The sequence below is a fragment of the Gracilinanus agilis genome, chromosome 5 (genome assembly GCF_016433145.1).
Source record: "Gracilinanus agilis isolate LMUSP501 chromosome 5, AgileGrace, whole genome shotgun sequence".
Taxonomy (NCBI): domain Eukaryota; kingdom Metazoa; phylum Chordata; class Mammalia; order Didelphimorphia; family Didelphidae; genus Gracilinanus; species Gracilinanus agilis.
This window is the reverse complement of record NC_058134.1, coordinates 6737969-6764681: the sequence shown is the minus strand read 5'-3', so window position 1 is coordinate 6764681 and position 26713 is coordinate 6737969. Positions and strand designations below refer to the sequence as shown.

The 26713-nt window shown below is 40.2% G+C and overlaps 1 protein-coding gene across 1 annotated transcript in view; it reads left to right on the top strand.

Moving 5' to 3' along the window:
- The window catches only part of DGKB (diacylglycerol kinase beta), a 490262-nt gene that overhangs the window by 174042 nt on the left and 289507 nt on the right, over positions 1 to 26713 (top strand). Inside the window, exon 12 of the mRNA XM_044678847.1 lies at positions 26515 to 26613. Coding sequence (XP_044534782.1) covers positions 26515 to 26613 — 99 coding nt within the window. The remainder of the gene's footprint in view (positions 1 to 26514; positions 26614 to 26713) is intronic.

Below are 26713 nucleotides of genomic sequence, written 5' to 3'. Positions count from 1 at the left end.
GAAGGACAAATAAAAAAATCTTCCCCAACCCTCCCATTATGGAGAGCTCAAATTCTGAGTGATCTCTTTATTTGTTATTTATTAGTCATTTGTCACCTATTAGTTATATACTCTACTAGGGATCTACCCTTTGATATCCCCCCTTTCAACTTCCTTTTGTTTATTGTTTTCCCCCATTAGATTGTTAACTACTTGGAGGCATGGCATGTCTTTCTTTTTCTAATTTGTATGCCTAAGACAGTGATGGACAAACTTTTTAAACAGGGGCCAAAAGAAAGGAAATGCCCTTCTGTCAGTCTGTTTCTAACGCAACTCTTTCTAAGTTTCATTGTATTGTATCCTAATCATTGTATTCATCAGATTAGGAATAATGTCCTGAGGCTGGATAGAACAATTCAGGAGGCAGCATCTGATCATGGGCTGTAGTTTGCCCATCACTGGCCCAAGACATGCAAAAATGTTTTTAAATTCTGCCGACCACTCCTAGTCTGGTTGGCCCATGAATTAATTATTTTCCTTCTTCCTAGATTTATAATTTTTCTTTTTTTTTAATTTGCTTATGGTTTTATTTATTTTTTTTGAAATTATTTTTTTTATTTTGAATATTTTCTCCTAGTTACATATTTCATGTTCTTTCCCTCTCCCCCAATCCCCCCTAACCCCCATTAGCTGACACACAATTCCACTGGGTTTTACACGAATCATTGATCAAGACTTAATTCCATATTATTGATAGTTGGACTAAAGTTATCATTCAGTGTCTATATCCCCAGTAATATCCCCAACAGCCCATGTGTTCAAGCAGTTGTTTTTCTTCTGTGTTTCTCCTCCCACAGTTCTTCAATGTGGCCAGTTTTCTTTATCATAAGTTTTGCTCTGGATCCTTGCATTGTTGCTAGTATAAAGGTCTGTTATGTTCGATTTTACCACAATGTATCAGTCTCTGTGTACAATGTTCTCCTGGTTCTGCTCCTTTCACTCTGCATCAATTCCTGGAGATCTTTCCAGTTTACATGGAATTCCTCCAGTTCTTTATTCCTTTGAGCACAATAGTTTTCCAACCCCAACAGATACCACAGTTTGTTCAGCCATTCCCCAATCGAAGGACATTCTCTCATTTTCCAATTTTTTGCCACCACAAAGAGTGATGCTATAAATATTTTTGTACCAGTCTTTTTCCTTATTATTTCTTTGGAGTATAATCCAAGCAGTGCTATGGATGGATCAAAAGGTAGATAGACTTTTAAAGCCCTTTGGGCATAGTTCCAAATTGCCATCCAGAATGGTTGGATCAGTTCACAACTCCACCAGCAATGCATTAATGTCCCAAATTTACCACATCATCTCCAGCATTCATTACTCTCCTTTGCTGTCATTTTAGCCAATCTGCTAGGTGTGAGGTGATGCCTCAGAGTTGTTTTGATTTGCATTTCTCTAATTATTAGATATTTAGAACACTTTCTCATGTGTTTATTGATAGTTTTGATTCTATATCTGAGAATTGCCTATTCATACCCCTTGCCCATTTATCGATTGGGAGATGACTTGATTTTTTTTTTGTACAATTGATTTAGCTCCTTGTATATTTGAGTGATTAGACCTTTATCTGAGTTTTTTGTTATAAAGATTTTTTCCCAATTTGTTTTTTCCCTTCTAATTTTGGTAACATTGGTTTTGTCTGTACAAAAACTTTTTAGTTTAATGTAGTCAAAATTATTTATTTTACATTTTGTGATTTTTTTCTAACTCTTGCTTAGTTTTAAAATCTTTCCCTTCGCATAGATCTAACAAGTATACTATTCTGTGCTCACCCAATTTGCCTATAGTTTCCTTCTTTATATTCAAGTCATTCACCCATTCTGAGTTTATCTTGGTATAGGGTGTGAGATGTTGATCTAGGACCAATCTCTCCCATATTGTTTTCCAATTTTCTCAGCAGTTTTTATCAAATAGCAGATTTTTGTCCCAAAGGCTGCATTCTTTAGGTTTGTCAAAAACTGTCTTGCTGATGTCGCTTACCCCTAGTCTATTCCACTGATCCTCCTTTCTGTCTCTTTGCCAGTACCATATTGTTTTGATGACTGCTGCTTTGTAGTACAGTTTAAGATCTGGTACTGCCAGGCCACCTTCCTTCATATTTTTTTCATTATTTCCCTTGATATTCTTGGTCTTTTTTTTCTTCCAAATGAACTTTGTTATAGTTTTTTTTATTCAGTAAAAAAGTTTTTTGGTAGTTTGATAGGTATAAAACTAAATAGGTAAATTAATTTGGGTAGGATGGTCATTTTTATTATGTTAGCTTATCCTACCCATGGGCAATCAATGTTTTTCCAGTTGTTTAGATCTAGTTTTAATTGGGTGGAAAGGGTTTCGTAGTTGTGTTCGTATAAATATATACATTTTTGTCTTTGAAGATAGATTCCTAATTATTTTATATTGTCTAGGGTGATTTTAAATGGGGTTTCTCTTTCTACCTCTTGCTGCTATAATGTGTTGGAAATATATTGAAATGCTGATGATTTATGTGCGTTTATTTTGTATCCTGCAACTTTGCTAAAGTTGTTGATTATTTCCACTAACTTTTTAGTTGAATCTGGGGTTTTTTAAAACATTTATTAATATTCATTTTTAACATGGTTACATGATTCATGCTCATACTTTCTCCATCACCCCCCGCATTCCCCCCACCCATGCCGACACACATTTCCACTGGTTTTATCATGTGTCTTTGTTCAAGACCTATTTCCAAATTGTTGTTAGTTGCATTGGTGTGGTGGTTTCGAATCTACAACCCCAATCATGTCCACCCCAACCCATGCGTTCAAGCAGTTGTTTTTCTTCTATGTTTCTTCTCCTGCAGTTCTTCCTCTGAATGTGGGTAACATCTTTCCCATAAGTCCCTCAGAATTGTCCTGGGTCATTGCATTGCTGCTAGTACAGAAGTCCATTATATTCAGTTTTACCACAGTATATCAGTCTCTGTGTACAATGTTCTTCTGGCTCTGCTCCTTTCACTCTGCATCAGTTCCTGGAGGTCTTTCCAGTTCACCTGGAACTCCTCCAGTTTATTATTCCTTTGAGCGCAATAGTATTCCATCACCAGCATATACCACAATTTGTTCAGCCATTCCCCAATTGAAGGACATACCCTCCATTTCCAGTTTTTTGTCACCACATAAAGCACAGCTATAAATATTTTCGTGCAAGTCTGTTTATTTATGATCTCTTTGGGGTACAAACCCAGCAATGTTATGGCTGGGTCAAAGGGCAGGCATTCTTTTATAGCCCTTTGAGCATAGTTCCAAATTGCCATCCAGAATGGTTGGATCAGTTCACAACTCCACCAGCAATGCATTAATGTCCCAAATTTACCACATCATCTCCAGCATTCATTACTCTCCCCTTCTTTCATTTTAGCCAATCTGCTAGGTGTGAGGTGATACCTCAGAGTTGTTTTGATTTGCATTTCTCTAATTATTAGAGATTTAGAACACTTTCTCATGTGCTTATTGATAGTTTTGATTTCGTTACCTGAAAATTGCCTATTCATGTCTCTTGCCCATTTATCAATTGGGGAATGGCTTGATTTTTTATACATTTGCTTTAACTCCTTGTATATTTGAGTAATTAGACCCCGGTCAGAGTTTTTTGTTATAAAGATTTTTTCCCAGTTTGTTGTTTCCCTTCTGATTTTGGTTGCATTGTTTTTGTTTGTACAAAAGCTTTTTAGTTTAATATAATCAAAACCATTTAATTTACATTTTGTAATTTTCTCTAACTCTTGCTTAGTTTTAAAATCTTTCATTTCCCAGAGATTTGACAGGTATACTATTCTGTGTTCACTTAACTTTTTTATAGTTTCCCTCTTTATATTCAAGTCGTTCACCCATTGTGAATTTATCTTGGTGTAGGGTGTGAGATGCTGATCTAAACCTAATCTCTCCCATATTGTTTTCCAAATTTCCCAGCAGTTTTTGTCAAATAGTGGATTCATGTCCCAAAAGTTGGGCTCTTTGGGTTTACCATACACTGTCTTGCTGATGTCATTTACCCCAAGTCTATTCCACTGATCCTCCCTTCTGTCTCTTAGCCAGTACCATATTGTTTTGATGACTGCTGCTTTATAGTATAGTTTAATATCTGGTACTGCTAGGCCCCCTTCCTTCACATTTTTTTTCATTATTTCCCTCGATATTCTTGATCTTTTGTTATTCCAAATGTAATTTGTTATAGTTTTTTCTAATTCAGTAAAGAAGTTTTTTGGTAGTTTGATAGGTATGGCGCTAAATAGGTAAATTAATTTGGGTAGAATAGTCATTTTTATTATGTTAGCTCATCCTACCCATGAGCAATCAATGGCTTTCCAATTGTTTAGATCCAGTTTTATTTGTTTGGAAAGTGTTTTGTAAATGTTTTCGTATAAATGCTGTGTTTGTTTTGGTAGATAGATCCCCAAGTATTTTATATTGTCTAGGGTGATTTTAAATGGTGTTTCTCTTTCTACCTTTTGCTTCTCTAATGTGTTGGAAGTGTATAGAAATGCTGATGATTTATGTGCATTTATTTTGTATCCTGCAACTTTGCTAAAGTTGTTGATTGGTCTGTAGTTTTCTTTCTCTGTTTTTGACCTACCTGGCTTTGGGATCAGTACCATATTTGTGTCATTGATGGAGTTTGGTAGAACTCCTTCTTTGCTTATTATGTCAAATAGTTTATATAGTATTGGAATTAGTTGTTCTTTGAAGGTTTGATAGAATTCACTTGTGAATCCATCTAGTCCTGGGGATTTTTTCTTAGGGAGTTCTTTGATGGCTTGTTCAATTTCTTTTTCTGATATGGGATTATTTAAGTATTCTATTTCTTCTGCTGTTAATCTAGTCAATTTATATTTTTGTAAATATTTATCCACATCACCTAGATTGCTATATTTATTGCCTTATAATTGGGCAAAATAGTTTTTAATGATTGCCTTGATTTCCTCTTCATTAGAGGTGAGGTCTCCCTTTTTTTTTCATCTTTGATACTGGTAATGTGGTTTTCTTCTTTCCTTTTTTTTAATTAGATTGACCAGTACTTTGTCAGTTTTATTTATTTTTTCAAAGCACCAGCTTCTAGTCTTATTTGTTAATTCAATAGTTCTTTTACTTTCAGTTTTATTGATTTCTCCTTTGATTTTTTATGTTCTCTAATTTAGTCTTTAGCTGAGGATTTTTAATTTGTTCCCTTTCTAGTTTTTTGATTTGCATGCCCAGTTCATTGATCATTGCTTTCTCTAATTTGTTATTATATGCACTCAATGATATACATTTCCCAAAGTACTGCTTTAGCTGCATCCCACAGATTTTGGTAGGATGTCTCATCATTGCCATTCTCTTCAATGAAATTATTAATTGTTTCTATGATTTCTTTTTTAACTTTCTGATTCTGGAGAATCATATTATTTAATTTCCAATTAGTTTTTGGTTTGCCTGTCCATGTGCCCTTACTGATTATTATTTTTATTGCATTATGATCTGAAAATGTTACATTTATTATTTCTGCTTTTTTGCATTTGTTTGCCATGTTTCTATGCCCTATTACATGGTCAATCTTTGTGGATGTGCAGCTGAAAAGAATGTATATTCCTTTTTGTCCCTGTTTATTTTTCTCCACATATCTATTACATCTAATTTTTCTAGGATTTCATTCACCTTTCTTATCTCTTTCTTATTTATTTTTAGTTTGATTTGTCTAGATCTGATAGAGGAATATTTAGATCTCCCACTAGTATGGTTTTACTATCTTTTTCCTCCTTGAGCTCTGCCAGTTTCTCCTTTAGGAATTTGGATACTATACCATTTGGTGCATACATGTTGAGTACTGTTATTTCCTCATTATCTATACTGTCTTTTATCAGGATGTAATTACCTTCCCTATCTCTTTTAATCATATCTATTTTTACTTTGGCTTTGTCAGAAATCATGATTGCCACTCGTGCTTTCTTTTTCTCCGTTGAAGCCCGAAAGATTCTACTCCAGCCCTTGACCTTAATTAACCCTGTGTATGTCCACCTGCCTCATGTGTGTTTCTTGTACACAACATATGGTAGGATTTTATATTCTAATCCACTCTGCTATTTGCTTCTGTTTTATAGGTGAGTTCATCCCTTTCACATTCAGGGTTATAATTTTTAGCTGTGTATTCCATAACATTTTGGTATTCTTTCCTAGTTCTACCTGTTCCTATTACAGTATTTCCTTTTAAACCAGTGGTTTGTTTTAAATCAATACCCCTTGTCCCCTCCCTTGATTTACTTCCCTTTTCACCCCTCCCTTTTTATTCCCCTCTTATTATTTTTTAAGGCCTAATAAATTCCCTCCTCCCTCCCTTCCCTCCCTTTAAAAACTCCACCCCCCCCCACTGCCCTTTTTGTTTGTCCCTTCTGACTTTATCTGTAGGGTTAGATAGAATATGATATCATAATGGATCTAGCTACTCTTCCCTCTCGGGATTAATTCCACTGAGAATAAGTTTTAAGTATTTCCTTTTACATTCACTTCCTCTCCTTTTTATAATAATATTTGTCCCCTCTCCTTCCCATTCCCTCTTTGTGTCTTATAGATTATTCTATTTTTCTTATTCCTTCAAGTTACTCTTGGTGCCATCTTGTATTCCCCCCCCCCACTTTTCCCCCATATCATCTTAGACTAGTTAGTATTCCAACTTCTCCTTATTACTAATTCTTCTAATTGCTATGATAGTGAGTACAATTTTTTAGAATTATACATAATATTTCTCCATATGGAAATACAAATAATTTGATCTTATTGAAGCCCTTGAAGAAGTCAATTTAAAGGTCAGAGCTTTCTTTCTTTGCTCTCTCTTTCTTACTTGCCTTTTCATGTTTCTCTTGTTTTTTTTTTTTGTGGTTGGATATTGAACTTTCCATTTAGTCCTGATCTTTTCTGTGCAAATGCTTGAAATTTTCTATCTTGTTGAATGCCCATACTTTCCCCTGGAAGTAGATAGTCAGTTTTGATGGGTATGTGATCCTTGGTTGTAGACCCAATTCTCTTGACTTTCTGAATATCTTGTAATGTGTAGGCTGCCAGATCTTGTTTAATCCTGATTGGTGTTCCTTGGTATCTGAATTGTCTTTTTCTGGCTTCTTGTAATATTTTCTCCTTAACTTGGAAGCTTTTGAATTTGGCTATTAAATTCCTGGGGGTTGCCTTCTGAGGATTTAGTGTAGAGGGTGATCTATGGATCCTTTCAATGTCTATTTTGTCCTCTTGTTTGAGGACATTGGGTCAGTTTTGTTGGATAATTTCTTGTAATACACTAAGTTTTTATTTGTCTCTAATTTTTCCGGAAGACCAGTAATTCTCAAGTTGTCTCTTCTAGACCTGTTTTCTTGGTCTGTTAACTTCTTATTGAGATATTTCATGTTTCCTTTTATTTTGTCAGTCTTTTGACTTTGCTTTATTAATTCTTGTTGTCTTGTGAGATCATTGTCTTCTAATTGCCTAATTCTAGCCTTTAGAGACTGGTTTTTGGCTATAATCTTTTGGTTTTCCTTTTCAGTCTGGTCTATCTGGTTTTTCAAGGCTTCCAGCTGTTCATTTCTGGTCTTCAATTTGCTTATCAATTCATTTGATTTCTGAGCCCCACTTTTCAATTGCAAAACTCTGCCTTTGAAACTGTTATTTACTTGCCAGATCTCTTCCATTTTTCTCATGATCTCAGATTTGAACTTTTCAAGATCTTGTGACTCATTTTCATTTTTTTGGGAAGATTTGGATGTCTTTAATTGTTTGTGCTCCTCTGTTTTCTGTTTTTTTTTTCTGTGCAGAAGTCATCAAGTGTTAGAGTTTTTTTCTTTGTCTTCTTGTTCATTTCTTGGGCCTTGCTTGGCATCATTATGCTTTATCTGCCAGAAGTCTGAGTAAGGCAATCTGATTCTCTTTGTATGCATTTAGGGAGCAGTTTTTGCCTTAATCTACTTTGTGAGTCTCCTGGCTTCTCTGGGGACCTTCCTGGGATCCCTGGTGTAGCTGTTTTCAGGGTCAAGCCCTTGTATTCTTAGGCAGCTGGCCAGAGCCCAGAACTTGGCCCACGTTTGTTCCTCCACCTGAGGTTTTCCCCTGAGTCTGAGCATGCTGTGTGCTGCTGCTGCCCCTCCCAGCTATACTCCCGTGTCCAAGGTCTGAGTTTTCCAGCTTCCTGGAGTCTCTGGTCTAGCTGTTTTCAGGGGTGAATTCCTAGTAGTGCTAGTTAGCTGCCAAGGAGCTAGATTTTGTGCCCCTGCTCACTCTAACTCAGGAGCTCAGCCTCTGACTCTGGTACTGTGGGTGGGTTTGGGGAGGGTTGATCCGCTCACGTTTTGATGGGAGCTATCCCCCCCCCCCTTATAGCATAAAAGTGCCCAAATCCCACATACCTTCGATACTGTATCCTATTGTAGGGTCCCTTCTTTCATTTGAATTAGTTTTTTTGTCCTTTGGAAGTACGCTATATTGGTTGGTAAGGAGAGAAAGTTGCCCTTCCTCTACTCTGCCATCATCTTAACCTGGAAGTCCATAATTGTTCTTCAACAGTCTCTGGAGTCTCAAGTCTCCATCGTAACTCTTGCAGTTCCTGCCCAATCTAATGGCATCTTAACAGTTGAGCTAAGCTCTCTCTGGTTGATACACATGCATTTCATTGATCTATGGCTCACTTTTCTGGGCAGATAACAGGGTTATTACGTGTCTACCCTATCCTAGACGCCATGATAGGTGCTTTGCAGACAGAATCAAAGTGTCCTTGATTTTACCCTTAAGGAGTTTATGTTCTAATGGGGAAGCCAATTTTGAGTTCTATGGACCAAAAAAGGAGATTTCTTTCTGCAGGATAAGGAATGGTACCACCATTTGGCAGCACTGGGAAAATCAAGCAAGCAACAAGCATTTATTAAGGCTTCTTATGGCTGGTCATTCTGCTAGGTGCTGAGGATAAAATGTCAAAGAATGAATCTATGTCCGCTTTTATGGAACATATTTTCTAGTGGGGGAGCTGATGGGGCTGGATACATGCATATTTGTATATGCGCACATAAGTAGGAATGTGTGTATATAGGAGCAACTAGATGGCAGAGTGGAGAGAGTGCTGGTCCTGCAGTCAAGAAGCTACATCTCCCTGAGTTCAAATCTGGCCTCAGACTCTCACTAGCTATGTGACCCAGGGTAAGCCATTTAACCCAGTTTGCCTCAGTTTCCTCATTTGTAAAATGAACTGGAGAAGGAAATGGCAAACTACTCTAGTATCTCTGCCAAGTAAATCCCAAATGGGAGCGTGACAAGGTGGAAATGACTGAAAAATGATCGAATGGCAACAAAATACATGTATAATAAATAAGTTCAACTATAGACCAGGCAGGTTAATGATAAAGTGATTTGTGAAGAAAGGAATGTGCCAGTTCAGGGATAAGGAAAAGCTTCCTGCATAAGATTAGAGGTGAATCACCTCTTAAAAGAAGAGATGAACTCACAGAAAAGAGGGAGCCCAATCCAGGCAGGTGATAGAGTAGGCACAGAGACAGAAGAAGAGAAAGGGGGTGGCCTGGGGAAGGGTGTCCAGTGTGACTGCATTTAAGTGTACAGGAGGGGAGAGATGGCCAGGGGGAATGGGAGGCGGCAAAGGGACCAGGTAGGGATTGGAAAACCAAACAGGTTTTTAAAAAATGATCCCAAGGACAGTAGGAAGCGACTGAGTTAAGTAAAATTGTTTCTCGTGTGTAAGATGTCTCTGGGTATGGAAAGACTTAAGGCCAAGAGGCAGTTCGAGGCTATGGAAAGTGCCCATGAGAAGAGTGTTGAGGGGCTGACTGTGAGCAGCTAGAAGGAGCAACGCGTGAGAGGGGTTTCAAGATTTGGTAGTGACGGCTGGAGAGAGGAATCCCCACGTGCGCCCCTTCGTGGGGTGCCTTCTTTAGGGCCAGAGAAGTCTGCAGACGGGAGCGTTTAGGGGAGATGATGGTGCTGGATGTGGTGGGCTGACAAGGTCTCCCGGACGTTCCTTATGAAACTTCCAGGAAGCAGAAGCTGCTGCTGGCCTGAAGCTCCAGGAAGAGCCCAGAGATGGGCACGTGGAGTGTCCCAGAAAGCTTAGTGCTTCTCGGGGTTCAAGCTTTACTAGCTTCCACATGGGGAAGACTTTGGAAGCCTTCGGCCCTACTCCCTTGCCCCTTCGCCAGCTCTCTGGAATCTGGATTACGACCAAATGATCCAACTAAAACTCCCTCTCTGAAATGACTCTCCCCCCAAATGGCTATCCAGCGGCCTTTTATCCGTCTTTATTCTTCTCAGCCTCTGCAACATTCGATCCTGTCAGAAACCTTCTTCCCCCGAGTAGCCTCTTCTTTCTAGACGTTGCTCTTGCCCGGTTCTCCTCCTGCCTCCCTGAGCATTCACTGTCAGGAGGGCCCTGAGGAGGCCCATCTGAGCTTAAGGAAAGCTTTCCCTTGTGTGGGGTGTCTGTGGTGTGGAGACACTTAGTGCCCGAGGCCTTGGGAAGGCTCTTGGAAGAATCGGGGGACAGCTCCATCCTAGGTGACCCGAGCCATCCTGGGTGTCGCCTCACTGTGCCGTGGGCCCCTCCTCCGTTCTCAGGATCCTCTCTCCATCCCTCTCCCTCCTCATCTATACCTTTGAACATAGATCGTGTATTGATACATGCTCACACCACAGACACAGATCTCTGTACAGATACTATGAATAGGCATCCCTCTCATAGCCCCAGGCCCAGAGTCAGGAAGGCCCGAGGCCAAGTCTGACCTCCAATCCCTACTAGAGATGGGAGCTGGGCAAGTCCCTGAACCTCCTTTGCCTCCCTTTCATCATCTGTAAAATGATCTGGAGAAGTCAGCGGCCAAACACTGCAGTGTCTGCCAAAGACAAGCAAAGGCAAAAGGAAAGGGGCTTCCGAAGAATGAGACCCGAGCCCAGGGACCCTCACCGAGGCCTTGTCCCTGCAGGTGCCTCTGAAGTCTGGGTGCTCCCCGGCCTCACAGAATGGCCTTTGCCTTTGACTCTGGAATTGTTCCCAGCCCGCCATCCAGGCTGCTCCCACGGCCTACAGAGGCTCTCTCGAGGGCTCCCCTGCTTCAGGCCTCGGCCCTTTGCCTACTGGATGGACCGACTGCTCGATGGACACTCGAGGGTGTCTCCGCTCAGCTACCAAACTGGACTTCCTGAAAGATGGGTCTGGCCTCGTCAAAAACACAAACAAAAAGGAAAACAGACAGACAGAAGGGCTCGAGCCATGCGGGTCTCCTCTAATGACATTCCACTCCTCGGCTCGCGTCGGAGCTCTTCCTTCCTGGGCTCTTCCTGCCTTTTCAGACTTCTCACACGTTCCTCTTCTCAGAAGGACGCTCTGGTCTATGGATTCACACGCACGTCTTGGCTGTTCCCGGGTGAGGACGCTCCATCTCTTCGCCCCTGGTTGGCTCTTTCCCTCCCCAGCTCCGTCCTCTGACAGTCTTGGCGTCCCTCTCCCAAAGTGCCACCTCATTCAAGCTGCTTTTCTGATCTCCCTTCATGCTGGTTCCTTGCCTGTGTGTGTGTGCCTTGTCCTCTTTGTGCTCCGTAGTTTCGTCCTCCTCCATACTGTGGCTTAGACAGGAAGCACAGCTCGATTTGGGGCTTTCTTGGTCCCTCCACCTCCCAGGATTTGCAGAGTGCCTGACAACCAATTGAATATTAATAAATGCTTGTTGACTTGACTTGTTGGAAGTAAATCAAAATCTGAAAAAGAATGTATCCCTCATCAAAAAGAACTGTGTAGCCCAGCAAATATAGCTCAAGGGGAGAAAATTTAATAATCATTGCTTTAACTGAAAACCATTGATCCAGTGGGGGAAAAAACTTTGATATAGCGCGTCTCACAAAATGATGAATGAAAATGTATCAGCCCTATTGAATCTGAGAGGAAAGTGGTAAACAGAAAAAAAAAAGTCTCTTTGTCATATCCTTTTAGAAACCCCCAAATCAAAATACATAATAGCATAATAGCCCAAACGGACAGCTTTCAGATCAAAGAAGAAAAAAATAAAACACTGTGAGGAGCCAGAAAGAAAGAGTTCAGTGACTAAGAAGTCATAGTCAATTTCCTACACATTATGGCAGTTTCCATTTAAAATGAGATGAAAGTTCAGAAGAGAACTTTCCTGAAAGCAAAAATAAAGACTTCTGTTTTTGAATTACTTTCCAGGAAAGACTGAGCCTAATTTTAAAGGGGGGGGGGGGAACATATATATATATATATATATACTTATAATGAATTAGATTACTTCTAAGTATTTCTGATGAAAAGATCAGAGGTAAGTAAACACTTTGATATCAAAGGACGAGTCAAGAAACAGAAAAAAAATACATTTTGAGCAGTGAGAAGGGATTATAAAAGAGTCAAGTTTCTTTATTCAAATAGTAGAGTCAGAAAAGGGAATTCAAAAAGAAAGAGGAACTAGGAATAATTTTACTAGTTAGATAATTTCAAGTGGAGAAAGAAAAGAACACAATAAAAACAGGGAAGAAAGAGGGAAGAGCTTATTATTTCACACAATCAAGATGTGAAAGACACATGCTATGTATTCAAGCAGGAGAAGGTAGTGAGAGGGACAGAGTTGTATCAGTTTAACCTAACTTTCATCTGATCTGGACAAAGGAAGGTGGACACACATACACACACTCATACACATACACACAGAGAGTTTGATATAAGAATGCATCAAATTCAACAAAGAAACAAGAAAAAAACTAGGAGACGGTAAATGAGAATAAGAGGAAGATAAATTCAAGAAGAAACTTGTTATACACCAAACTAACTCTAACCTTGAATTGTGTATGATCATGAAGAGTGGTATAAAAGGGAGAGAGAGAGAGAGAGAGAGAGAGAGAAGGAAAGAAAGTAAAAACCTGTGATCGGCATCTGGTAGAAGGGAAGAGAAGATCTACAGGAAAGTGGAAGCAGATTAAATTAAGTGTGAGATGACTCATTCAGGGCACTCTATTATCTCATTGCCCTGTTCCTAGAGGTAAAGAATTAGAAATTAATCAGAGATGAAATTGCTTAATCTTAAAGAGTTTTGGGGTGAAAGAGTAAGCCCTCAAATAAATAAAAAATATCATCAAAGAAAATCAGTCAAGAGACATTATACCAATACTTTTGGGCTGCAGGCAAAGTTAATAAATTGGACAAATAACAAAACAACTTGGAAAAGCAACAGATTTTTAAAAATCACCTTAAATAGTCATCTTGAAGGTCCAAGGAGTAATTTAATTATTAAGAAAAATAGAACAAAATGAAATTGAATAGATCAATGAAACAAGGAGATAATTTCTTTGGGAGTGGGATAAGAAGAACAATTTTTTCAACACATTATTTACTCTTAATTATTTTTCCAAATAACAACAATTTCTCTTTCAAGTCCCTAATTTTAGAATAAATGAATATATGCAGGTATGTGTATGTATATATATATATATTTGTTACAAAGGTATTTCCTTTGTAACAAATATATAGAATCAAGTAAAATACATTCCCACATGAACCCCCCCCCAAAAAAAAAGGGTCTTCTTTTGTACCTTGAGCCTCTTAATTTCTTGGGAGATCTTCTGGAATAATGCTTTATCATTCACATTGCTTGAAATTCTTTTAAGTCTTTTAAACTGTTTCCAATATGTTTTTATTATATGAATAATTCTCTTTTTTCTACTCATTTCACTGTGCCAAATTCTTCCCAAGCTTCACTGAAACTGTCCTTTGCCTTATTTCTGATGGCAAAATATCATTCCATTACTTTCATATTCTATAATTTGTTTAGATGTTTCCCACTGGATGGTTATCCCCTTAGTTTTCAGTTCTTTGCTACTTCAGAAAGAGCTGCTATAATTTTTTGAAGGAGTCCATATGGGCCCTTTTTCATCAATTTGAGGTATAGATCTTTAGATATTGCTATGCCAAAGAATAGGCCCAATTAAATAACTTTGGGTCATAATTCTAAATTGCATCCTAGAAAAGCTAGAAAACTTGGTAGCTCCAGGAGCAGTTCATTAATATGTCTGATTTCTGACAACCCCACCAACATTTGTCCTCTCCCTTTTCTTGAATTTTGACAGTCTCAAGTGATTATTGTAAAACTTCAGGGCCGCCTTAAGTTATAGTTCCTTAATTACTAGGTATTAGTGATTTGGAAAAAACAAACCCATATTTTTGATAGCACAGAATTCTTCTTTCAACAACTTTCTTTACATGGCCTTTGGTCATTTATTATTTAGGGACTAGCTCGAATTCTTATTAATTTACACATGTTACTTACACAGCTTATGAAAATGAGAGCTTTATCAGAGAAACTTACTTCAAAGTTTTTTTTTTAAATTGCCTGCTTCCATACGAATGCATTGGTTTTGTTGTTTGTAAAACCTTAACATTAGGTAATCCTAATTGTCCCTCTTTTCATCTTTTCCCTTCTGTCCCTTGTTTAGTCATAAAGTTTTCCCCTGATCACAAATTAGAAAGGTGATGTCTTCATTCTCTCCTAATGTTTTCCAAGGCCTCTTTTTATGTTTAAATCATGTACGTATTTGGAGATTACCTTGGTATAAAGTGAGATGTTGGTCTAAGCCAATTCTTTTCATCAGGAAAAAAAAAAAGCTAATATAAGCAAAAAAGATATATATAGGACCTTTTTCCTTTTCCTTTGATCTCTTTGAGATACAGACCTAGTAGTGGCAGTGCTGAATCAAAAAGTATTTACAATTTTATAATCCTTTTGTGCATAATATCAAATTGCTGCTCAAAATGTTCAGGTCATTTGACAATTCCACCAATACTGCATTAGTGTCTCTGTTTTTCCACATCTCCTTTATTGTTTGTAGTTTCCTTTTCTGTCATAGTAGCTAATCTGATATTGTGAGGTGATAATTTTCATTAATCAATAGTGATTAAGAGCACTTTTTTCATATGACTAGAGATAGCTGATTCCTTCCTCTGAAAACAGTTGGTTCATATCCTTTGTCCATGTATTAATTGGTTAATGACTCATATTCTTACAGATTTGACTCATTTCTCTCTCTGTCTCTTTATTTATTTATTTGTTTGTTTTTATGGGAATGAGGCCTTTATGAAAGAAATCCCCCACACACACTCTATTACTATTCTGATCTTGACTTAGTTTTGATTGCATAAAACCTTTTTAATTTCATGTGACCAAAATTATCCATTTTATATTCTGTAATGTACTCTGTCTTTTAATAGGCTATAAATTCTTTCCATATACATAGATCTAACAGGTAAAATTGGCCTTACTTTCCTAAGTTGTTTGTGATATCACCATTTATTTCTAAATCATACATCTTTTGACCTTATCTTGGTATGTGGTGTGGAATGTCAGTCTATACCCAGTTTCTGCCAAACTACTTTCAAGTGTTCCCAGAAGTATTTGTTAAATAGTGGATTATTTTTCCAAAAGCTTGAATCTTTGCATTTATCAAGTATGAGATTAGTATGACCACTTACTACTGTGAATTGTGTACCTACTCTATTCCACTGAGTCACTACTTTATTTCTTTGCCAGTACCAGATGGTTTAAATAATTACCATCATGAAGTACAATTTTGGATCTGGAACTGCTACTTCACCTTTCTTCATTTTTTTTTCATAGTTGTTTTTTTTTAATTTTCTTGGCCTTTTTTTCTTCCAGGTTGATTTTGTTATTATTTTTTCTGGCTTTTTAAAATAATTTTAGGTAGTTTGGTCTGGCATAAAAAAGTAAATTTAGATAGAATTGCCATTTTTATTAACTTCAGCCTACCCATGAGCAATTAATATTTCTCTCGTTATTTAGATTTGACTTTACTTGTGTGAAAAAGTATTTTGTAATTGTTTTTATATAGTTCCTGGTTTTATCTTGGCAGGTAACCTACCAACTATTTTAAATTGTCTGCAGTTATTTTTAATGGATTTTCTGTTTCTAACTCTTCCTGCTGTGTGTTGGTGGTAGTATATAGAAATACTGATGACTTATTTGGGCTTATTTTATTTCATGTACCTTTGCTGGAATTGTTAGTTATTTTAACTAGGTTTTTACTTGATTCTCTAGAATTCTTGAAGTATATCATCATTTCTTCTGCAAAGAGTTTGTTTCTTCACTGCTTATTCTAATATCTTCAATTTCTTTTTTCTTTTTTTAATTACTATTGCTAGTGTTTTTAGTGCAATATTGAATAATAGTGGTGATAATGGGCATCCTTGTTTCATCCCTGATTTTATTAAGAAGTCTTCTAACTCATGCCAGTCACAGATAGTGCTGGCTAATAGTTTTATGTAGACACTCATTATTTTAACAAAAGTTCCACTTTGTAAGTTTGGTTTTTTTTTAGGATGCATGAATTGTATTTTATCAAAAGCCTTTTCTGCTTCTTTTGAGATAATCATGATTTTTGTTGTTTTTTTGTTGCTGATAGTTTTCCTAATATTGAGCTATCTCTGAATTCCTTTATCTAAGCCACAGTTGGTCATAATGGATGATATCTGTGATATATTGTACTAATCTCCTTGTTAGTCTTTTATTTAAGTTTTTCATCAGTATTAATTAGAGAAATTGAACTAGAGTTCAGATAACTGGTATGTTTGGGTTCCTGAAATACCAGGCAATGGTGTTGACTTATTTCTCTATGTTGTGTGCCAGATCATTCCACTGGCCGTCCTCTCGATGGCTTGAGGAGTATCAGGTTGTTTCACTAATTGCTTCTTTCTCACGTAGTCCGAGAGGTTATAGTGTGTGTCCCTCATCTTTCCCACTTCTTCCCCATCATATTATTTTTTTTCAACTCTACAGAGTAACTATTTTGGCGGTCAATACTATTTTGGTATAGCATTGAATAAATTAATTATACTTTTAGCTTGATCTACCCAAGGACCTAGTTTTTCTCTAATTATTCATGTCTGTCTTTATTTCAACAAAGAAATAAAGACAGACATGAATGTGCATTTATTTGTTGGAAATGTCCAGATATTTTACACTTATGTCTTTATTTCAGTGATACTTGATGCAACTTTTTTTCCCTCCAACTTTATGCTTTTCTTCTAATCTTGGTTGCATTTTTTTGTTTATACAAATTCATTTTAACTTAATATGAGCAAAATAATCCATTTTACATCCTGTAATGTTCTCTGTGTATTGTTGGGTCATAAATTCTTCCCTTATCCATAGACCCAATAGGCAAACTATTCCAATCTCCTCTAATTTGCTTATGGTATCAATTTATGTCTCAATTATGTCACCATAATGAACTTGTCTTGTTTTTTGGCGTAAGATGTTGGTCTCTCCCCAGTACCTGCCATGCCATTTTCTAGTTTTCCCAACAGATTTTGTCAAGAGTGACTTCTTGCCCCAAAAGGTGGATCTTTTGACTCATCTATATGGGGTCATTATTATTAAGTATTGTGTACCTAATCTGTTCAGCTGATCTAAGGCCAGCACCAGATTGTTTTGATTACTTCTTTGTAATGCATTTTGAAATATGGTAATGCTAGGCCACCTTCCTTCACATTTTTTTTCCATTGATTTCCTTGATATTCTTGACCTGCTCTTCCAGATGAATTTTGCTATTTTTTCTAGCTCTATAAAACAATTTTGGTCAGTTTGATTGGTATGACACTGAAGAAGTAGATTAACTTAGGTAGAATTGTCTTTTTTATTAGATTGACTCAGCCTACTCATGAGCAATTAACATTTTTCCAATTGTTTAGATATTTTATTTATACAAAAACTTGTAATTGTGTTCATATAGTTCCTAAGTTTGTCTTGGCAGATAGACTCCTAAGTATTCTATATGATCTACAGCTAACTTAAATGAAAATTCTCATTTTATCTCTTGCTGCTAAGCTTAGTTGATGATATATAAAAATACTTATAATTTATGTGAGTTTATTTTATATTCTGCAACTTTGCTAATGTTGTTAATTATTTGAATTATTTTTTAAGTTTATTCTCTAGGATTCTCTTAAGTTTACCATCATACTATTTGTGAAGAATAATAGTTTTATTTCTTCATTACCTGTTCTGTCTTTCAATTTCTTTTTTTTTTCTTCTATTTCTATAGCAAGTAATAATGTATTAATTTCTTTAACTGTGTTTCTGGCACACAACATATTGTTGGATTCAGCCTTTGAATCCATTCTGCTATCTTCATCTGTTTTGTGAGTAAGTTCATCTCCTTCAAATTCATAATATTGATTATTCATTTTGCATTTCTTTTTATGCTATCGCCATATAACTTATCCTATCCTTCCTCTCTTACTCCCTTTACATAAATGATAAAACCTATGTAACAGGAGTGTGTTTAGCATTAACTATATATGCTTTTTGTTTTTAGCTTCCATTCCCTGATCCATATGCCTTCTCCTTACCCAGATTCTAATCACAAGTAGTGTCCATTTTTTTAAAATAAAAAAAAAAAAACAACTTAGACTTAAACCTCTATTTGTTTCCTTCTTTAAACTTAAGATTTATCTTTTTTAAATGGAAAATTTATTTACCCTGCTTCTTATTTCTCCCTTTTTCTATCTCTCCAGTTTCCTTGTGGAGTCAAATGTATTTTTTTTAATCAAACTTGTGTGTGTATGTTTTCATGTCCAGTTCTTTGAAAGAGATGCCTTAGTGATCCTGCTTCTTTCCCCCTTCTTTGTTTGCAAGGACTTGCAGTCCCTCACTATAGGAAATGATTCTCCCTGTTCCAATTATTCCCATTTCCTTTTATTGTGCATCCCTTTTCCCTCCTTTTCCTTTCTTCTAATATTTTAAACCATAATAAGCTCACTCCTTGTTACTTAGTGATCCTCTCTGCAAAGTTTAATAGCATTAAAATTCTGAGATGACCCTTGCAACCATGTGCCCCAATCCCTATTAAAGTATTAGCATTTTGACCTTATAAAATCTCTTCTAGTTGTTTACTTAAATTTTTTTTTCTGTTTCTCTTTATTTCTGTGTTTACATTTCAGAGTTTCTACTTATCTCTTGCCTTTTATCAGGAATGCTTCAAATCTACCATTGCATTAAAGATCACCTCTCCCCACCTCCCCATAGGATTACGTTCCATTTTTTTTTCATCTTTACTTTCCATCTTAAAATCAAAACGAGATATTTGTTTCAAGGCAAAAGAGCAAAAAGGATTAGGCAGTGGGGAGTTAAAAGTGACTTGCCCAGGGTCATCCAGCTAGGAAGTATCTGAGTCCCATATACTCAGTTTTGCTGGGTTACTGAGTATTTATCTATCTATCCATCTCTTTTGTAATAGCATATTACATAGTGTTTACTCTTTTATATTGGTAGCTGCTAAATCTTGCTTTATCCTCACTGTGGTTTCTAATTACTTTCTGGCTGCTTGCATTATTTTTTGTTTGATCTGGGAGCTAAGGATTTTGACTGTGAAATTTTTTTGAGTTTTTATTTAGTGGTTTCTTTCAGGAGATGATCTTTTTTTTTTCACTTTGCCACCTTCTTCTATGACTGAGCAGACACCATTCTTGATTTCTTGAAATATGATGTACACACTCTCTTTTAAATTTTTTCTTTCATGACTTTCATGGAGTCTAATGATTATTGATTTATCTCTTTTTGATCTGTTTGCCAGGTCATTGAAAACATATGAAATGACTAAAATTTATTATCTTGTCAAATTTTTTACTTTGCTTTTAATGTTGTTTGTTATCTCATGGGATCATCAACCTCTGTGTGATCCATTCTAAGTTTTAGGGAGTCTCTTAGATAAGGTTTGATACCTCTTGTGCTAACTCTTTATTTTCTAAGTATTTTCCTCCAAAACTCTCATCTCTTTTCTCATTCTTTTTCAGTTGATCTTGTTTAATTTTATTATTTCAATTTTTTTAAAGCACATAAACTTTTGCTTTATTTTTTCTAAGAATTCCAATTGATCTTGTGGCCAAGATGTAGTTTTTTTCTTTGAGAATTGGCTTTGAGATGCTTCACAGTTATTCTTCACCTCTGACTTTGTGTTATTGGCATCCTAAGTATCATAATGCCTTCTTATCTTTTATCTTCTTTTGTATACTCATTCTTCTGGCTTTGCTTCCTGAATTGGGACTTTGGCAAGACCAGATGCTGCTCAGTAAAATCCTGAAATGGAAATATGGTGGCCTTGTATAATCCTGGTTTATTTTATATGAGGTTCTGCCAAGATATGTGCTGGTAAATATTTAACAATCGGCTCTCTGGAAAAAAAAAAAGAATGTATTTTTGACACACTTTAAAGTTTAATCTTGATTAGTATTTTTTCTATCACTTTCTTAAGTCTAGAAATCAACAAAACAATGAATCAAATATAGCATTTTCCAAATTCCAAGATTTAAATGCACAAACTGAAAATTTAACTATCACTTCTTGCAAGTCAGTAAAATTTGGCTCTAACATAACCGTGGCTTCTGCACTATCCTTTGAGACTTTAGTGTTGTTTTTTTTATTTAAAAATCATCAAGGCAGCTTAAGCCAAAAAGATCGTATTTGTCTGTAGGTCTGTGTGGTCAGATGAAAGATATTGTCTGATCATTACTTTCCTGAGCTTTCCAAGCTACAAGACTCAGTTTACGTCTGGGCAATTCAACTAGAGACTTCCCCTGTGATTGTACTTTATTAGACAGTAGCTGATCCCAGACCTTGTTGTCAGGTGAAACAATTTGGCTGTTTAGAGGAGCTGTCCTGGCCTCTCCCGGTTCTGGGCCCAGGTATGAGTCCTGATCCCCTCTAGAGCTACTGATCTAACTCAATATTCCAGTGGTCAGTTCAATGACCCTGACCCCTTTGCAGGAACCTGTGCCGGTTACCTGGGTTCAGGGTTTGTAAATGGCCTATTCTAGGTCACCTCCTGGCCCACTGTGTTCTAGAGTTCCTGCCTTCGTCATTTGCCTTTGGGTCCCAAATGTGTGTGGGGGCTAGAAAACTGATTCACTCTGGTTTCTCCTTTGATTTCCTGATCACCCTGGCTTGGTCAGACTCTCTTCTTAGATCATTGCGGGATTAGTTGTCGGGTAAGCTGGGTGCTATTACTTTCTCCTACTCTATTATCTGGACTGGTCGCCACTTAATCTGATTTAAAAAAAAAAAGAAGAAGAAGAAGAGGTTAAAAAATCCCCATATCTCCAACAGAAAAGGATAATTCAAAACAAAGGAATGAAAAATAAAGGAAACGATAAGGAAACAGACTGTCCAATAATATCTCAGCAAAACTGACAAATGAATTCGATCAATACATGCAGGTTAACAGTGCAAGAAATGGACTATTCAATAACACTAAATGTGAAAAAGAATTCAAGTGAGACAGAAATGACCCTGAAAAGGGGAGAAAAAGAACAGATGGATTTACAATGCAGTCTTATGGAGTATTTAAAGAACAATTAATTCCACGCCTCTAGAGACAGTTTTTAAAAATAAGAATGGAAGGCATCCTATCAAACTTGTGTGTTGTAAATCTAGTCATACCCTAACTAAGGTCAGAACAAACATAGCATGAGAAGTTTGGCCCAATACAGACCCCTGCAGAAGAGCGACCTAAACTAGTCAAATACACTCTCGCCGAGGAGGATGCAGAAACATTGAAAAATCCTACAGCATAATTAGGTTGAATTTTTTTATCAGGCATTCACTGTCGGTTCATTATTAAGAAAACAACAAACATAAAAATTACGTTAAGGGGCAGCTGGGTAGCTCAGTGGAGTGAGAGTCAGGCCTAGAGACAGGAGGTCCTGGGTTCAAACCCGGCCTCAGCCACTTCCCAGCTGTGTGACCCTGGGCAAGTCACTTGACCCCCATTGCCCACCCTTACCACTCTTCCACCTATGAGACAATACACCGAAGTACAAGGGTTTAAAAAAAAATACGTTAAAAAACGGAAATATTTGCGTGTCGCCTCTCCCGTAGTGATGTGAGCGTCTTGTTGGAAAGGGCCGTTTTGTGCTCCCCTTCCCTGTCCCCATCCTTAGTGCAGCGCCTGTCACACAGTAAGCAGGAAAGAAAGGCTCATTGATGGATGGGTTTGTTCATTAGCTGCACATGCTCATATCAAGTGATGGGGAAAAATCTCCTGTGAAAACACAAGTCCCATTTTTGGTGAACACTCGAAACATATGGATCTGCGGCCATTCTGAGGACGTGGATACTCAAATATGGACACGAACGAGCTCTCCCTTAATAGGACAGAGAGAATCTGTGTCAAATCAAGGCAGCACTTTGTGTAACAGAAGCAGCCGAGGCCTCTCCTTAGCATCGGGCCGTGGAGCCAAGAGGCCCATCGCCACCGCCGTTACTTGATAGGCTATTAGACCTGTTAGCCAAGACGAAACAAGAGACAAGAAAGCAAAGGGATGACCACGAGCAGAGAGGAAACAAAGCGATGGCTTTTTGTCGATGCCCGATCACCGACTTAGAGAATCCAGGAGAGAAAAACGCCATGACTTAGAAGCAGTTTAGCTTGAGGAGCGGCACAGGAAAGAAAAGCGCCCAAACCGGCATCTCTGGGTCTCACTGACAAGTTTGAAAGGGGAGAAAGAAAGCCAATACCAGAGAGCGGCAGCGTGCAAAGTGCTCGCGAGTTTCTGCGCCATGTCAGGCACGCCAGAACTCGGAGCATCTTTACAGACATAAAGTCCGTTGTGATCAATTGTAAAGACGCTGCTGACCGACTTGTGGCTGGCCTGTGCCAGCATCCCAATCAGAATTTTATTATTATCGAAGACTATACAGAAAACAGTCATTTTAAAGCTTGGAAAAAAGGATGCAAGGAGGCAGCTGGGTAGCTCAGTGGATGGAGAGTCAGGCCTAGAGACCGGAGGTCCTGGGTTCAAATCCGGCCTCAGACGCTTCCCAGCTGTGTGATCCTGGGCAAGTCACTTGACCCCCATGGCCCAGCCTTACCACTCTTCTGCCTTGGAGCCAATACACAGAGGTTAAGGGTTTAAAAAAAAAAAAAAAAAGGATGCCATTCACCACATTAATCATCTCAGGAAATCATGAAAACAAAAACTTGAGGAGGAGGAGCCCGAGGGCTGCCCCTTCCCCAGGACGGCCAGATAACAAGCCTCCAAGGACTTCTGGGCTGTAACCAGAGGGTCCCCCACCCCCCACCGCAGGGTGGCCAGCACACAGAGCAGAAGAGGATCTGGTCATGGAGCATCCTGAAAGGGTGGCCCATCCCAGCCTCCTCCTGGGGAGGGAGTCACTCCTGGGCACCAGGACGCAGTGTAGGCAGAAGGGGTGGGAGCCAAGCCAGGGAGAGCCAAGCACGGGCCTCACGTGTGGACAACGTGAGAGCAGGCCAAACCCTGCCTGGGGAGGGCCACAGAAGAGAGGAAATGCATGTCGTAGAAGGTGATGCAGTCTGTGACTTGGAATTGAGCAGATTTTGTAGCTTCCTGATAGATACAGTTAAGAAAAGGGAAAAGTCCCAAAGCTTTAATGGCCACTTTCATTGGTTAAGGCTGTCTAGGGAAGCGATCCAGACATATGGAAAGTCCCTCATAGTCAGAGGGTCCATGATGATGATAATGGGAGCAGCTCATGGATGGCGGCTCAGTGGTTTGAGAACCGGGCCTAAGAGGCGAGGTCCTGGGTTCAAATCCGTCCTCAGATACTTCCTGGCTAGGTGAGGCAGGGCCCCAGGGCCTAACGCTTACCACTCTCCTGCCTTGGAACCTAAGATAGAAGGTGAAGGGCTAAAAAGTGACCACCATAAAGAACGTGGCAACAATATTCAATATGTGAATAGCTAATTCTGTTAGAAATGATTTTAAAGATTCTGAGCTTAATAAACATTAAGTAAATAGAACAGAAAAGGGCTTTCATGCAGACTTGTTCATCATTTACATACAGCTTGATTTTCTTTTAAATATATAATAAATTCTATATTTAATTTCCAAAATTCTCCCATATGTGTTTCTTTCTTGCCTTCCTTCTATTCTCTCTTATAGATGGAAAAAAAAAAACCTGTCAAAATACTTTTTTCTCCCCTTTTTGGCTGCTTCTTCAGATGCTTCTCCCTCATCCTGCCCAAAATGGGGGGGGGGGGGGTGGAGAAAAGAAGGAAAGAAAAACTTTTTCCTTCCTGGATGGGCCTGGGTTTTTCCAAGATGAATGATGCCATTTTGCGTGATTCCTGTCCGGCCTGGGCGATGCTGATGGGCTTCAGAGCTGGAGTTCTGAAGCCTGGAAATGACGACCCCCCCCCTCTGCCCGGCCCGTCCGCACGTCTTCCCAGGCCGCCCTTTTCTCTCTCTCAAACGATCTGGTGGTCATTTCTTCCGGGCCCGGAAGGGCCCTGAGAGCTGTGCTCACGCAGGCTCGGAGGAGCAGCTTTGGGGGGTTCTCAGTGGCTGTGCGGCCTGGCTGGCCTTTGGGGCACGGCCGGCCCTCCTCCTGCAGGCGCGGCGCCCTGTGGTGGCGTCTGGGGGTGGGCAGCGGGCAGAGAGGGATGCCCTGCAGGAGTCGCTGTCCGGAGGGGCCAAAGAGAGGGAGAAGTTTCGCTGGTCTGTGTGCGGGGCTTTGGAAGAGGAGGGGATAGCATGGGGGGGGAGGGCGCATTTAGGACCTTCTGGCCGCGGATCCACAGCTCTAGAGGTGGATTGGGGGGGGGGGGGCTGGAGAGCAGGGACCTTAGGGGCGCTCCTAAAGCCTGGAGTCAGGAAGATGCGAGTTCAAATCCAGCCTCAGATAACTGGTTAGTGGAGTGACCCTGGACAAATGACTTAACTGCACCCTCCTCTTTGCCTCGGTTTCCTCCTCTGTAAAATGAGTTAGAGAGGGGAATGGCGAACCACGCCGAATGGGGTCCCAGAGGCAGACCTGCCCGAACCCGAACCCGGGCCACCTGCAGGGGTCCCTGTATGTGTGTGTGGCTTGGGGGGGAGGGGGCGCCCGACCCCTCTCTCCTCCCCTCCCCCACCTCCTCCCTCTTGTCAGAGATCTGCAGTGCTTAAGCCCAAGACTCGCTTCCTTTTTGCTTGCCACAGAGCGTCGCGCTGCTAATTATCCCGGAATGGGTGAAGATGCGTTTATTTGCTGCGCGTGGCCCGGCGGCATTAATTATGTTCCAAGTAGCCTTCGGAACAAGGCAGGGAATTAGGCTGACAAACCCCGCAGATTGCGGGTCCGCCACCCTCCCCCACCCTCCTAATGCCCGACCAAATCAACATTCATTAGGCTTCCACTTGCCGTTGCTAAGTAACGGCTGGCCGCTGCAGGCTGGCAGCCGGGAGGGATGGGGAGGGGGGAAGGCGCGGGGCCTCGGGGCGCTGGCTCGGGGTGCAGCCAGCCTCGGAGGCTCGGGGTGCAGCCCACCTCCTGCCAGTCCGAGGCAGGGTTTTAAGAAGGAATGCAAATGGGAGGAAACTTCCTCCTGCCATATCTCCCTCGAGGGGGGGACCCTGGAGGCAGCCGGCCTTTGGGAAGCTGCTCTGGCTTCTCCTTGGCTCTTCTTGCCTTGTCTGGAGAAGGGGGGGCGGGGTCAGCGAGGGGGCCTCACAGGATCCCAGCAGGCCCCCCCCAACATAGCATACGATGGATGCGGTGCGGCTGAGGAGACCTTCAGGGTTTCCAAAGCATCCCACTGGATCCTCCCAGCAGCCCTGGGAGTCAGAGGCTGGGATTGTTGCCATTTTACGGAGGAGGAAACTGAGGCTCCAACAGGGGGAAAGTCTTGTCCTGGGTCACACAGCTGGCACAAATCTGGGACCATCCCTTCCATCTTACAATCCTCTGTGTGTGATCTGGGCAAGTCCCTTTCCTTCTCCCTGCGAGCCTCAGTTTCTCCATCTGTAACATGAGGGATCGGGAGGCGCTGGCCCATCCTTCCCATTCTGGATGCTAAAAGTGTCCCTGCCAAGGGCCGAGCCCAGCCCGATGCTGCATTCTGATCCCTGCAATCACTTCATATTTATATTCTGCTCCCACTGCGCTGCAGCTCTCCCTGCATTTCCATATTGAATTGCGAAGTTAGAGCTAATGAGAGGATCAATTAGGCCCCACACTGAGCGCTGCAGCTCCGAGTGACTTTGAGAAAAAGCAGGAGGGTCAAAAAAAAAAAAAAAAAAAAAGCAACCAGCAGCCGGAGGCAGCCGGGAGGCAGGCGAGCCGCAGCACGCAGCTCCGGCCATCTTGCGCCCCTGCGGAGCGCCCACGCGGGGATGCTGCGGACCCACCTCTGAGGCGGCCTCCCGGGAGCCTCCTGCCCACTCTGCCCCCAGACTCAATGAGCAGAAGCCACCCAGGCTGGCTCCGAATTGTTCAGGGCTGGCTTTGGGGCCGATCTCCGACAGCCAGCATGGTACGGGCTAGTGGAGATGCCTGGGCGCTGGGGGGCGGGCAGGGGGCTGGGGGGGCTCAGCGTTGGGCCTCGGAGTCTGGTCGTGAGCCTGCTTCCGGCTCTGCCTGCTCCCGTGTGCTGCAGAATTCTCTAGCTGCTCTCTTTTCTCTCCCTCCTTCTACAGCTCCACAATAAATGTGCCTCTCACCTCAAACCCGAGTGCGACTGTGGAATCTTGAGGGACCATATCTTACCCCCCACAGCCATCTGCCCAGTGGTGCTGGTGAGTGTTGCCGCCTCCTCCTCCTCCTCCTCCTAATCCTCCTCCTCCTCCTAGTCCTCCTCCTCCTTCTCTTCTTCCTCTCCCTCCTCCTCTCCTCCTC